The sequence below is a fragment of the Eucyclogobius newberryi genome, unplaced genomic scaffold, assembly GCF_026437365.1.
Source record: "Eucyclogobius newberryi isolate DKJ021-1_F unplaced genomic scaffold, fEucNew1.0.hap1 SCAF_20, whole genome shotgun sequence".
In the NCBI taxonomy this organism is placed as follows: Eukaryota; Metazoa; Chordata; class Actinopteri; order Gobiiformes; family Gobiidae; genus Eucyclogobius; species Eucyclogobius newberryi.
Genome location: NW_027315835.1, coordinates 17,314,268 through 17,327,407, shown reverse-complemented (window position 1 = coordinate 17,327,407; position 13,140 = coordinate 17,314,268). Strand labels below are relative to the sequence as shown.

General features: G+C 40.6%; 2 protein-coding genes across 2 annotated transcripts; both read left to right on the top strand.

The window, feature by feature from the left end:
- The first annotated feature begins 743 nt into the window (after positions 1-743).
- mazb (MYC-associated zinc finger protein b (purine-binding transcription factor)) lies at positions 744-5,637 on the top strand. Its single transcript, XM_072455719.1, has 7 exons — positions 744-1,530; positions 1,718-1,868; positions 2,144-2,568; positions 2,921-3,168; positions 3,239-3,302; positions 3,443-3,614; positions 3,701-5,637. Exons 1-7 carry the CDS (start codon positions 1,498-1,500, stop codon positions 4,021-4,023), a joined length of 1,416 nt encoding a protein of 471 aa, XP_072311820.1. The 5' UTR covers positions 744-1,497; the 3' UTR covers positions 4,024-5,637.
- Positions 5,638-6,293: 656 nt separating this feature from the next.
- Positions 6,294-13,083, top strand: tlcd3bb (TLC domain containing 3Bb). Its single transcript, XM_072455545.1, has 7 exons — positions 6,294-6,622; positions 7,763-7,956; positions 8,050-8,133; positions 8,208-8,433; positions 8,561-8,656; positions 10,282-10,391; positions 10,959-13,083. The coding sequence occupies exons 2-7, from the start codon at positions 7,832-7,834 to the stop codon at positions 11,227-11,229; spliced, it is 912 nt and encodes a 303-aa protein (XP_072311646.1). The 5' UTR covers positions 6,294-6,622; positions 7,763-7,831; the 3' UTR covers positions 11,230-13,083.
- Positions 13,084-13,140: the final 57 nt, after the last annotated feature.

Genomic DNA, 13,140 nt, shown 5'->3' with positions numbered 1-13,140 from the left:
TTACTTGAACTAAACTATAAACAAAGCCCATTATTCTCAGCTCACATTGCTAGGAAAACTTTTTATTTTCTAGTTACAATTTCGGACATTCATTTCATTAGTAGATAATGTACACTATTATAAATTGTGGTTGAAGCATTGCATACATATATATATATATATATATGTATATATATTGGTTGTTGTTAGATAATTTGCAAAATGGTGTATTATGCAATTTATACTTTTATCATGTTTTTATCAAAACATGAACAAAATATTATTTTTTTAGAAACATTTTGTAATTAGAATTTATACATTCATAATTGAATTAATCCTGGAGCATTAACATCTCAGAGAAGACCGAAATCTGAAGTGAAAACTAATCAAAGATGGTATTCTTGTTGTTTTGCAAAAGATTTAAATAATTGCAGCAGATATATATTGCGAGTATGACATCTTCCCATTATGGAATCTGAAAACCAGCCATTTGTTTTGTTTAGACGTGTAATAACCTGTACAGAAGGGCAGTACCGCCCTTTAAGATGCGTCGATCACGCCGCCCTTGTTCAATGGTTCAATGGAAGTCAATGGATGTTTGTTTCTTTCTCCATCCAGCGGGGAGAGAGACGGGGACTGACGGTGAGAGAGCGCAGTATCGCATTTAAAGTCGGCAGAGAATCCTAGGGAGGCACCGAGAGGACGGCGGGAGGGTGGCGGAAATCAGGGACGATCCCTTTAAGAGCAAGTGGGACATAGCGGGGCGAGAAACGGAGAGGAGGGCGAGAAACGGAGAGGAGGGGGAGAAGACAGAGGAATTAAAAAAGAAAAGGAAGAAAGACACGGGGAGGGAGGAGGGAGAGCGGGCGATAAAAAAAGAAAGATGACATCCTCGCTGCTGAACGGCCGAGGTGAGAAGCGAGGCTGCGGCCCGGAGAGAAGGCCTCCAGCCGGGGTCAGGGCTTGACTCGACACCGAGGCTTCGACATACACCCAAGAGGCCTATCGAGGAACCAGGACAAAAAGACTCAGACATTCTCCAAACTAAGCATGCCAGGCTGCTGTGCACGCAAATGCGGTTATTATCACCCATACTTGTTCTGTAGCTTAAACTCATGTTTTCACGTTTTGGTTATATTTCTCCTAATTGACTAGATTTTGGTTTTAGTTAGGGTTTAGGGCAATGCTTATTGTGGCACGTTGGTTATTACGATTTGTGTTGTTTTTATGAAACTTGGATAAACAAAGTGAGAGAAGAATGCTATTATAGTTGTGCTTTGCAGCCTAAACAACAGCTGCGTGCATGTAATTGACTGCAGCTACCTCAACGACTAAAACGTACAACAATTTTACCAAACGACTTTTTTTCACAACTAAAACGCGCGGAGCTCTCGTCTCTGCTGCTGAATGGAGAGTTTCTAGGCTTCGGATTTCCAGTGGACGAGGGATATTTCAATGCAACTCTTTTGTCATCTAAATCAGAAGCTAACTCGATAATCTTCGTCGTTGTGGCGCAAAATGGATGCTGCTTGGAGCAATTTTCTCTTCCAGGTAGGTTTGAATAAGTCGTAATTTTTCTCCCCATCGCATCATGCAAAAAAAATCCGCATTACTCCTATAGTGTCATTTTGCATATGCCAGTGGTCTCAAAATGTCCGTGTTTTCTTTGCATCTCTGATAAGGCTCTGACTCAAGAGTGGTGTTTATATTGATGATGGCCTTTTACTTGCCCCTCCAGAATACTCCCACCCAAAATCAAGGGGATGGGAGTCTCCAATCAGAGCTTATGCCAGCGCAGACGAGTTCTCCCCAAACCCCACCCACAGACCACATAGTGCAGCCTCCTTCTACTGTGGACACTGCTGCGCTCAATGAGGAACCCATGCCAGGTGAGAGACCCCTGTGCCCAACATCAGGGTGCTAACTGCAGTTATACTTGCTGCAAACTCCAACATTCCAACTCCAAAAAGTTCTAGTTTTTAGTTGTTATTACTACTCTACATCATTTGTTTGGCAATTGCTATTTTCAACTGCATAATGTGCAGGAAAGCGGGTATATTGGGATTTTGAAAGCATATGTAAAAGGTCTGCTCTGAACTGCTCACTATGACAGTATTAAAATGTGGAACAGTTGTAATCTTGTCTCTTCCTGTTCCTGATTTAGTGAAGCCCGTGTCCCGCCCGGCACGCGTTGCCCATGTCTGTGCCATTTGCAACAAGCAGTTCAAGAACAACTACAATCTGCGGCGGCACCAGTCAGTCCACACCGGGGTACGCATGAAGGACAGGGCCAGAGAGCAAGCGGAGGGAGCAAAAGAGGCAGTGGTGGGCCAGGTGGCAGCGGTCGTCCCGTCGGTGGTGGCGGTGGGGGGCGATGGGAGGACGGAGAGGACCACAGTGCCCCTGTCCCTGCTACACCTCTCTGTACCTCCCACTCTCGACCCTCCCGACGTGCTGACGGGAGTCCAGCACCCCACCCTCATTAGTCAGGACGGTGAAGGGGTTGCCATTGCAAACGTAGTGGCCAATATTATCCCCCATGCTCCGCCTCCTGCTGCTGTCGTCATGGCTACAGGGACGACAGTACAGGTGGGTCAGGGCTTTGTCACAATGACTGTTGTCAACCCTAAATCTCAAAGCATGTCTTTAAGCAGTCTGGCCATGGGGAGTGTCTGTTTAAGGCTTATCGTTATGTAGTTTGTGCATGCCTCCACCTGCTATGTCATACGATCTGGGTACAAACAAAATTTTTGAGGACAAAATATTTGAATAAAAGCTTGCCTCTTGGAGTGACATAACTTTAACAACGTGCTCCCTTATGCTCTCTTGCATGGTCTCTGTAACTGTCTAGTTAAACATTTGTCAGTGCATGGCCTATTTTGGTTTGTTGTGTTAACTCTGTATGTAAATAAACATGTGTTATCTGTTTTCAATTGTTTAGCGTCCATCAAATACAAATACAAACCCAGTAAAGAAGAACCATGCCTGTGAGAATTGTGGAAAGGCATTTCGTGATGTGTACCATCTCAACCGCCATCGCCTGTCCCACTCTGATGAAAAGCCCTTCTCCTGTCCCATCTGCCAGCAGCGCTTTAAGAGGAAGGACCGCATGAGCCACCATGTGCGCTCGCATCAAGGCGGGGTTGAAAAACCTTATGTCTGCCCTCAATGCAGCAAAGCGTTCTCCAGGTAAGTCAGTTGTTGTCATTGCTGTAAGTGTGAGGTAATGACACACAACCTGTTTTTCTTCTTCCCACAGGCCTGACCACCTCAACAGTCATCTCCGACAGGTGCACTCATCAGAGCGACCTTTCAAATGCCCGGTGTGTCCATTTTTTCTTGCTTGAATTTTATGCAGACATGATGGTACTTCTTAACACATTTAATGAAAAGTTGAATTACTAATAGATTTTGTAATTTGTAGCTACTGAATCCCTCTTAACATTAACGTTTTTATTTCCAGACCTGTGAGTCGAGCTTTGCAACAAAGGATCGCTTGCGTGCACACATGATTCGTCATGAAGAGAAGGTCCCATGTCACATATGTGGAAAGCTCCTCTCTGCTGCATACATCACAGATCACATGAGGGTGCACAATCAGTCACAGCACCACGTCTGCCACCTGTGCAACCGCAGTAAATCCTAATTCTATTCTATTTGTTCATTGGATACATTTTAAACTAATAAAAAATAATTTTTGCCTATTGCTTTTTGCCTCCAGGCTTTACAACACTGACTTATCTCCGTGTCCATGCTCAAAAGCACCATGGCCAGGAGTGGAAGGACAGTCCTGGGGGTTTTGGTGGCACAACTTCAGGTGGAGTACTTGTGTGCCACTTGTGTGGTGTCCACTGCAAGACACCAACCCAGCTTCAAGGGCACATGGGCACCCACGACCAGGCAGTCCCCAGCCCAGTGGGCTCCAGCTCAGTGTCGCTCAGCAACATGGTGACTGCCCATCCTGTGTATGTCACTGGTGGCACTGTGGTTGATTTGCTGGTTACAGACTGCTCGAGTATTGCTGTATCCCAGTCACAGAGTTAGCAGCACAGAGCAATGTCATCCCCTGTTCCCAGTCAGAGGAAGGGTTTGCCCCTGTTATAGTTTTCTGATGTTAACTTTGGTAATGTTTGGTGAAAGCATAAGGAGAATTAAGAGGTTTCATGATGCAATGTGAGATCATGTTTAGCAAAAAAAAAAATTGAAAACATTTATACCGATAAATAGGGCCGTAAAGTATTCTAAAAATGTACGGTATTTAAAGAAACACAATTTTAAGCAGTTACTTTAACACTAACAACAACCTGAATTTATGATAACGGAAATTAACTGGTAAATTTTCATCTTGAATGTGTTAAAACAACACAAATGTACATAATAATGATGTTGTCACGATCACTTAGACCACTCTGTTATGCCTTCACTCCTGATGTGTGCATAGGCTGCTTCCAGGCCCAAAAAGTGCTTTCAGGCTCTCTGGTCTTCATTTTTGCAGTTCATTTACAATTGGTGAGTGAGTGATAGATTTAATACAATTCAAGATGTGAAAGGTGTTCATGATGTAGGCTATTGTTGCCTGACTAGAGCTTTTAAATGGTCTGTTTGTAAAACTGTAGAGACACAAGTGGCCACTGGTCTTTATGCATTTTGGGATCTGCAGTTATTTTTTTAAAGGTAGAGATATTTGAGGGTTGTTTCAGGGGATTTAAGCACCTTAAGAATTATATTGTTTTATCCAGCACAGATTGGGAAACATCTGTGATTTTGTGGGTTTTTTTTGCTCTGAGTCTTCCCCTCTAGATCTGTCCATTAAAAATACATTTCTGTTTATCAGTTGTTTTGCTTCTGACATGGCAGCCTTGACACTTGATACTACCTTTGCATGCAAACAAGCTAATGCAGCCATGCCACTTGTTAAAAAAGAAGGAAAACTGTCATGGCAAAAAAAAAAAGTTTATGTATTTAAAAATGACAGCTGTTCAGTTGATTGTACTTGTTGTTGCCATAGTCCCCCCCCACCTGTGTACCAGTTAAATAATTACAGTTATGCATTAGATTTGGTATTCTCTTTTAAATGTTTTTAATCATGTGATCATCTATCACATTTTATTTGTTTTGTATTGGGTTTTACTGTGAGTTTGGTGTCAGAGAGAAGGACAATGTAAAACTGTAGTGCTGGATAAGACGGCACAATGATGATGAGGATAAATCCTGGTTTTGTACTGGAGTGGTTTTAATTTAGCTGTGTTCATGTTATTTTATTTGCAGAGTCGTTGTTTTTTCTGATATCCTCCCTGTTAGATTCCTTGATGTATTTGGATTAACAATAGTAATACTATATTAGGATTACATCAAGAAAAATGATACCTCTTTGAGTCTGTACAGATATTGCAAATCTTTCTGCCTTATTGTAATTTGCAGCATATGAATTTGTTAACGAAAGATCAACTTAGTCATGAATTCATTAAGATTATCAATGGTATGTACTGTATTTATATTTATATTTTTGTATTTCTCAACAGTATGCATGTCTAAAGGGTATAGTTAGAGGTAAAAAATGCAACAATTAAAAAATAGTCATGTTATTTTGTAGATAAAGTAGAGCTCATGTTATTTTGTAATTTGGACAATTTAAAGTAAAACAAGGAAATGGCCAATGTTTATATTGTGATGGTTATTGTTTTTTTATTTTTTCATCAGCACTTTGCAAACAGTGATTCCATGTCATACAGTAGTTTTAGACCAGGGGTGTCCAAACTATGGCACTAATGTGACCTTAAGACCTTAGTAGCACTTTTTACCGTAACGTTTTAAAAATTCCAACATTTTGATTTGACCTAATATTAATGTTCCAAGTCGTATTAAAGGTGTGGAGGCCCATCAAAACTATGTCAAATGCAATATTTGAAATGATTCACTTCATTGTCATTGCTCTCTGTTTAAAAAAAGTTTGGACACCCCTGTTTAGACCATTCAAGAGCATTTATTGCATACACTTATGCAATCAATAAAATGAGTTTGCTGCATAAATAATTAGAAATTTGTAAGGTAACCTGAAATGACCTTTAGAGCAGTATAGTTAAGAAACATTTCTTTCTTTTTTTACTGCTAGTTTACACTATTTGTGATGTTTATGCCTTCAACACTTTTAGAAACGCCCCCCTCAATATAATGATATCCAAATGAGAAAACTCATGTAATGAGGCCTCAGAAAACGACAAAGTCCACTACAAAATGCAGTGCAGTGAGTGATGACATGCGGCTGGAGGAGAGGAAGTGGCTTGCGCAGCAGTGTCGAGTCAACGGCAGCTCTGCCGCAGCTCTGCTCAGACCAGAGCACAGTGCTCAGACAGAGGACATGGCATAGCGACTGGATCAGTGTGCAGGATTTACAGACTGTGACCAAACTCCTTTGACTTAATAGATACTAATATGAATTTACTAGCCTGTGTCAGGTGCTCACAGTAAGCTGTTTTTAGATTTTAGTCTGACCTGCTGCATGCTAGCGTTAGCTTGTTTGTGCTACGCTGCAGATATTGAGGCGGTCACTTAAACATGCGGAGCATCGAGGCAGAGAACACCGGGACATCTTTAATTATATCCTTTGGCTGGACTAACTAGACTTCCCAGAGGCTCTGTGTAAGTTCGTTTTTGAACATTTCTCCTTCAATATTTAGCTTGCAGTGTCCGCTAGCTAACGGTGCATGATCCGCTAGCTAATGCTACATGCTATAAACAAATACGCTAACCGAAGTGTCTGCAATGCCCAATGGTTTGTGTAACGTTCTGGAACTGCCATTGTTTCTAACACAAATGTAAACGGTATTTATTTCTCAAGAGTTTATACTATTGTAAATTGATGAAGGTAAACATATGGTAACTATCCCTTTGGTTAGTCATATCTCTTGCAGGCAATGACGTTTACATTGGCAGCCTCCTTTTGGTAAAGCGTTTTGATGCGGTGCTTTAAAACTCAATTGTCAGCAAGTAGTTTCCATCCAACAGTAAATTTAGTAATCTGTTTGGGTGAACATTGCAATGTAATTTTCTATGTTTTTTAGAACTGGGAATTGGATAGATACGGTCTTTGGGATAATCAATTCAAATATATTGTTTGGTGTAAAACATTTTAGCTTTAGTCGTTAGATCTGCAGCTAAGTTTAGTTAAGTTTGCTGTGGTCGTGTGTCTAGTCTAAAAGGTTGAACGTTGCCTTGTAGACATCTGGATTTTGCTTTTAACTCCCTGCTGTATGTTCCAGATTGGCCTGAATATGGTAAACTACTGCAGTTCACCACACTGCAGCCAGTGGAAAGCATTTTAGTTTACCATGACAATTATTAGGTGGACATGAGACCTCACGTTGTATACTGTATTCATGTAACAATATTAACAAGATATAGTTTGAGATTTTGTATTGAAATTTTGATATTCAAGATTTTAAAATATTGCAGTATGTATTTTTGTTGTACACTTGGAGTTTTAATGAGTCGGCTTGTATACAATATGGACGTTGCATTGAACGCTAACAGAGGGCCCTTTGACACCCTGCTCTGTGCTCACCAGATAACGTATCCTCCTCATCCAATTTCCCATTTTGTTCAGTGTTTTACATTTTTACCGCAGCTTGTATTCAATCCAGGTTTATCTTATGGTGTCATGCGTTTAGTTGAGCACACTTTTTGCTGATCACGCCAAACCTGGGCAGATAAAAGTTTCCATTGAGCGATTATCAACAGGGACTTTGTTTTTACTGGTCTTTTTTTTTCTCTTCTTTTTACAGAGAAGACAGCATTGGGTCTTAATCATATTGCTCACTGAGCTCGCTGCCTCGCCAAACGACTACCGGGCACCATGCTGACTGTTCTAGCTGCCGGCTCCGTGTTCTTCCCAGGACTTTTCCTTCTGTCTAAACAATGCCTAAAGTCATTCCCCATGCTGAGATGGAGTGAAAAAGATGCAGTCATTGTGTCAGCCAGGTAAGGCATGATAAGATATGGACAAGGACCAGAATCTGTTCAAACCTGTCTCTTGGTCAATGCTTTGTTTATTTCTGGTCATTGTATTTGTAGGTTGGTGTCATCAGTCCAGGCAGTCATGGCTTCCTCAGCTGGGTACATTATTGCTTCGTCTTGTGAAGACGTCTTAGAGGACCAGTAAGCCAGTCTTAATGAGTGCTGCAAATTTGGAATGTCTAGGAAAAAAACTTTAAATGTGTTTCTTCCCACAGACACTGGTTGACAAGCACTTACATCATTTTTGCGGTTCCCTACTTTGTGTACGACATCTACGCCATGTTCATGTGCTACTGGTACAAGATCCAGGTCAAAGGGCACGAGGAGGCTGCAGCCGTGCCACGGGCCATGAGCTCTGCGTTGACTAGTTATCTGCGTCGGGAGTTCCTCATGGTGCTGCACCATATTGTCATGGTCACCGTCTGCTTCCCTGTCTCTGTGGTAACAAGCACTCTTCTTATGTTTGAACATTAGTTATTTGATTATGTAGGCTTTACATTTTATTTTATTGCATCTATTCTGATCAATTTTGTCTTTGCCTTTTTTTTTTGCCTTCAACATTCTATAGTTTTGGCGGCAAGGAAGGGGAGATTACTTTCAAGGTTTACTGTTCATGGCTGAGCTCAGCACTCCATCTGTCTGCTTAGGAAAAATACTCATCCAGGTAAGTAACTTTTGTAAGTGTTTTGTTTTTGCATGGGCATGACTTAGACCGGTGATTGTGTACTGTCCTCCTTCCTTTTCTTTTGTAATATGATTAATTTTATTTTCCTTTTTTAATGCAGCATTTTCATTTATACTTAAAGGTTGAATGGACGATTTTTCTGGCCCAAATCTGAGTCTTATTTCCTCTTGGCGTGGACTGCCAATTAGTCTTGCCACGTATCAATCATAAAACGCACCTATCGCTCACCTGCAGCCGCGTGCGGCTCGTCCCACGTTTCCGCGTGTCTAAGCGCATTGATCTATCATAATATAGTTCCCTCAGTGTACGGGACATAATGAAGACGGAGAAAGACATTTCGAGCTGACTCAGAAGAAGACGGAAATCTACGGGAGACTAGAGATACGATGCGATCCGTCGCGCTAATAAACAAACGCACGTGTGATGTATCAGTCCGCACGGGGGAGTGCGCATGCGCACTTCCGCCTGCGTTCTCAAATAACCGAAAAATCGTCTATTGCGCCTTTTTAAAACAAATGGCAACTGGTAATTTCTATGTATTATAGTTAGGGCAGTGTGTGTGAGTGTTGAGGCTAAAAGTCATCCCTGCTTTACGCCTGTCCCCTATAAGGCTCCCACAGCTGTTTTGCCTCTGAATATAGCCCCTAGTATTTAGGTGGGATGCTCAGCAGATTCAATATCAGCCTGTCCCTCCCCCTTCTAGCACCTTGTTTCTCTTGTCCCTGACAACAGCGTGCAACAGGGAGATAAACATTAACGGCAGAAAGCCTTGTAGATGAAGCCATAATGGTGAACATGTATGGAGACAAGGCAGCAAACTGGATGCTTTTCAACTTGAAGTATTAGCAGCTGTACAAATCAAGATATAATCCAAATGAATAAATCCTTTTTTTGTTTTAAAGGAGACTTATTATGCAAAATCCACATTTAGGATCTTTTAACCATATTATTGTTTAACCTTGTTAAAGCCTCTGTTCATTATAGTGTTTGCAACTCTCCAAAGGCAACGGTAAAGGGGCCGATGCAAATCAGCGCAGCAGTTTTCATCCAGTAAATCAGCAGACTTGTTTTTTAAGCTGGTCTTTTTAGATGTCCAAAATACAACATAATGATCTACGGGCGTCATATATTTGAATGATATAGAAGACAAAAGAACAATAGGTCTGCTTTAAAGCTTTGTTTGTACGTGGGTTGTCATAAAACCCTTCGTTCATCTAATTTAACTTTTTATTAAACATTATTTCTTAAGATATTAGAATCAGAGAATGAGACATTTCCTTATATTTGAAGTATGCAGGCCTCCGTCTGCTCTAAAGAGTTTAATTTAGTCGTGTTCTTCCGAAAAGATCTTTCAAAAATGTCATCAAATTATTAGATAAAAATGAGAAGAAATATTATAAATGCATCGGGAGTTCCTTGAGGTGCTAGATATATATAGTACTGTTCATATACTTTGTGTCGTAGTCTTATACATGTAGTATAACAATGCTTGGTAACTTTATAATGACAAATGTGATTAACAATGTTGGCTCTCAACATACTGTACTGGTTGCTTCTTTTCCTTTCTGTCTCTCTCTTGTCGTCTTGGTTGTTTCTGCTCTCAGTATAAACAACAACACACTCTCCTGCACAAAGTGAATGGGGCTCTAATGCTGATCACTTTTTTCATCTGTCGAGTCCTCCTCTTCCCTTACCTCTACTACGTTTACGGAAGGTACGTCTTGACACCAGCTTCTACCACAAAGTATCATTCAGAAAATTCAACATCAATCTGTTGTTCGGTCCCCGTAGAAAATAATGCTATTTTGACTAGTCCAAATATATGGAGATCGAGCTTGCTGCATGGACATTTATTGCACACCAACAATTCTAACTGTAACATATAGCTTACAAATTAGTGCAGATGCTTTCAGTGTTATGAAAGATGTGAAATTTGTTGTTCAAAAGTATTACATACAAAGCAGATAAGTCACTCTTCGCAGCTTGCTTGTGGCTTTCTATTGCTCTAACTCTCCTGCACTTATACCATTTTTGCCACGCAAGTAGGATTTCTCGAGTAATTTATCTGCTTCTGATGATGAACTGCAGTATGTGAAAGAGCAAGGTAACCCTTGTTGAACTGAACAGACTAGTACTGTGGTAGAAACAGGGTTTTTCTTATCAGACTTATCTTATCTGTTTTCTCTTAATCTGCGGTTGAACCAAATAAAGCTTTTTGTCCTGTATTTTATTTTTAATGATATTCAGTTTGACAAGTCTCTGTCTTGCCCATTGGTTCCAGGTACGCCTCAATCCCATTCTACATGGTGCCGCTGTCTGTGCCGTGGCACTGTAACCTTGGTGCTGCTCTACTTATGGCGCCCCAGCTCTACTGGTTCTCGCTCATCTGCCGGGGCGCCCTGCGACTATTCACAGGAACCTCACGCTCTCGGATACCTCCAAGGACATCGGGCACACCAAAAGAACAACAAAAAATGGAGGGTACCGCTCTGCCTCAGCCAGCTAATGGCTACAGCACGCAGCCCACAGAGCCCGAGCTGACAACTCACTGAGAGGGGAGGGAGGGGAGGGGAGGGAAGAGGCGAATGTACCAATGAATATGTAAAGGAAGTATGAAAGTAAAGTTAGACTTGACATAAGTAGCAATATAAAGCTACCAGCTATTTCCTCCTGAAGTCATGTCAGCCAGTAGTCACTGAATATAATGATTAGATTCCTGGCCTTCAGAGACTTCAGCTAGAAAGGTTCTAATAATCAAAAGGCATTGTACACTCAGTGTTTAAAGATGTCATCGGGCACTGTGACCGACAGGATCATGCACTGACTTAAGAGGAATCTCCTGTATAGCAAGGGTAGGTGGCTATTTCCCTCATCTAGATCAAATGAATCCTTTCTGCTGTGAAGCATAGAACGAGCAGAATAGGAATGTATTATACTGTATGCTAGTACATTTTCTGTAGATCAGGGGTGTCCAAACTGTCATGGGAGCCAAATGTGGCCCTCCGATTAATCTGTTGGCCCTAAGGCCTCGTGCGGAATTGGCTCACAATATATTTTACTGGAAATTAATGAATTGGATTGAATTTAAGACCTTAAATTAATGTTTCAAGCTTTTCAATCTTAATGATCCACTGTGTTGAGCACTGGTCTGTGGCCTTCTGCTTTAAATATGTTCCAATCTACAGTTTTTAATTTTAAAAAGTTTGGCCACCCCTGCTGTAGATGGAAGGCCTAATTCAAATTAGTAATGAATCAGTCCTTCAAAAAATAAAAAAAAACCTCATGGCTAAGCAGTATTTTTGACTTGTTAGTGTTTATTATCTGTATCCTCTATGTAGTCACTGTCACTCTAAACAAAATGTAACCAACCTGCAGACTGACGTTCATCATTAGGGAATAATCTCATAAGACTGTGTCCTGCTGCCTTATCCCTTTTTCACATTTCAATTATCTACTTTGTTTATATTTATTTATTTTTTTATCCTGCGAGGAGAGATGAAAGAATCCTCACACTGGAACATGTGACTAGTGTACATAGCTGTTTTGAAATTGTCCCTATTTCCACATCAGTGTTATTTTTGTCTTGTTTATGCATTTTACGTTATAGTACATTCAGTTTTACTAGTGTATGCAAATTCCAGATATTTGCACCACTTCTTTTGTATTGTTTCAGTGTAGATATTACTCCATTCCGATTACTGGCATCCACAGTGTTCTGCATAAAAGCAAATGATGCACAGTAGCAGCAGTTTTCAAGTATGTTTTTAGGTTTAGTGCTGTGTTAATTGAAAAATAATCATGTAATCTGCCTGAATTCTTTTGAGTATTATTACCATTGTTTGAGGACATGAAGTATTCCATGTTGAAGGGAAACAAAATAGTTTTGCATCGACATGCAGCGCATATGTTCATTGTCTATTATTTTAATGTAGCTCAATGAATTTAAACTACTGACATGTTTTAGCCTTCAATACTGTATTAAGTGCTCAGATCATTGAGCCATGTTTCAGCCAAATGTTTTGTGAATGCACTTGATTACTTGTTTTAGGTTCATTTAAAGCAGCTACACTGTCCTGGAAATGGGGGGGGGGGACTAAATGAAAACTAAGCTCAGCAACCATCGAGACTGCGTGCCTAAACCTTGACGGATGTGGGCATGTTGAATACCAATATCCATTTCCCTCTTCCATGGTTCATAACCTACTGCTTTTGGCCAATACAAAATAATATCAACGGATGTACTATATATTCCACAAATTGCTTGTTATTTATTTGTAAGTATTTATTTATTTGGTTTGTGGTTTGAATGCATATGTATGCATACATATATACTCTATGCTTCTGAGCCTTATGTGAAGGCTATATTGTTACTCAAACTTGGCAAAAATATACTTCTGTCCTGACTGCCTGTCTTTTTTTGTCCCTGGTTAAAATTAGAATTGACACAAGAACACTAGAGGGAG

Bases quoted from the DNA above. Each gene is read 5' to 3' on its own strand.
- tlcd3bb (XM_072455545.1), top strand. From the start codon at position 7,832: ATGCTGACTGTTCTAGCTGCCGGCTCCGTGTTCTTCCCAGGACTTTTC. The intron at 8,434-8,560 runs GTAACAAGCACT...AACATTCTATAG, and splicing joins TCTGCTTCCCTGTCTCTGTG to TTTTGGCGGCAAGGAAGGGG. The intron at 8,657-10,281 runs GTAAGTAACTTT...TTCTGCTCTCAG, and splicing joins TAGGAAAAATACTCATCCAG to TATAAACAACAACACACTCT.
- mazb (XM_072455719.1), top strand. From the start codon at position 1,498: ATGGATGCTGCTTGGAGCAATTTTCTCTTCCAG. The intron at 1,869-2,143 runs GTGAGAGACCCC...TTCCTGATTTAG, and splicing joins CAATGAGGAACCCATGCCAG to TGAAGCCCGTGTCCCGCCCG. The intron at 2,569-2,920 runs GTGGGTCAGGGC...TCAATTGTTTAG, and splicing joins CTACAGGGACGACAGTACAG to CGTCCATCAAATACAAATAC.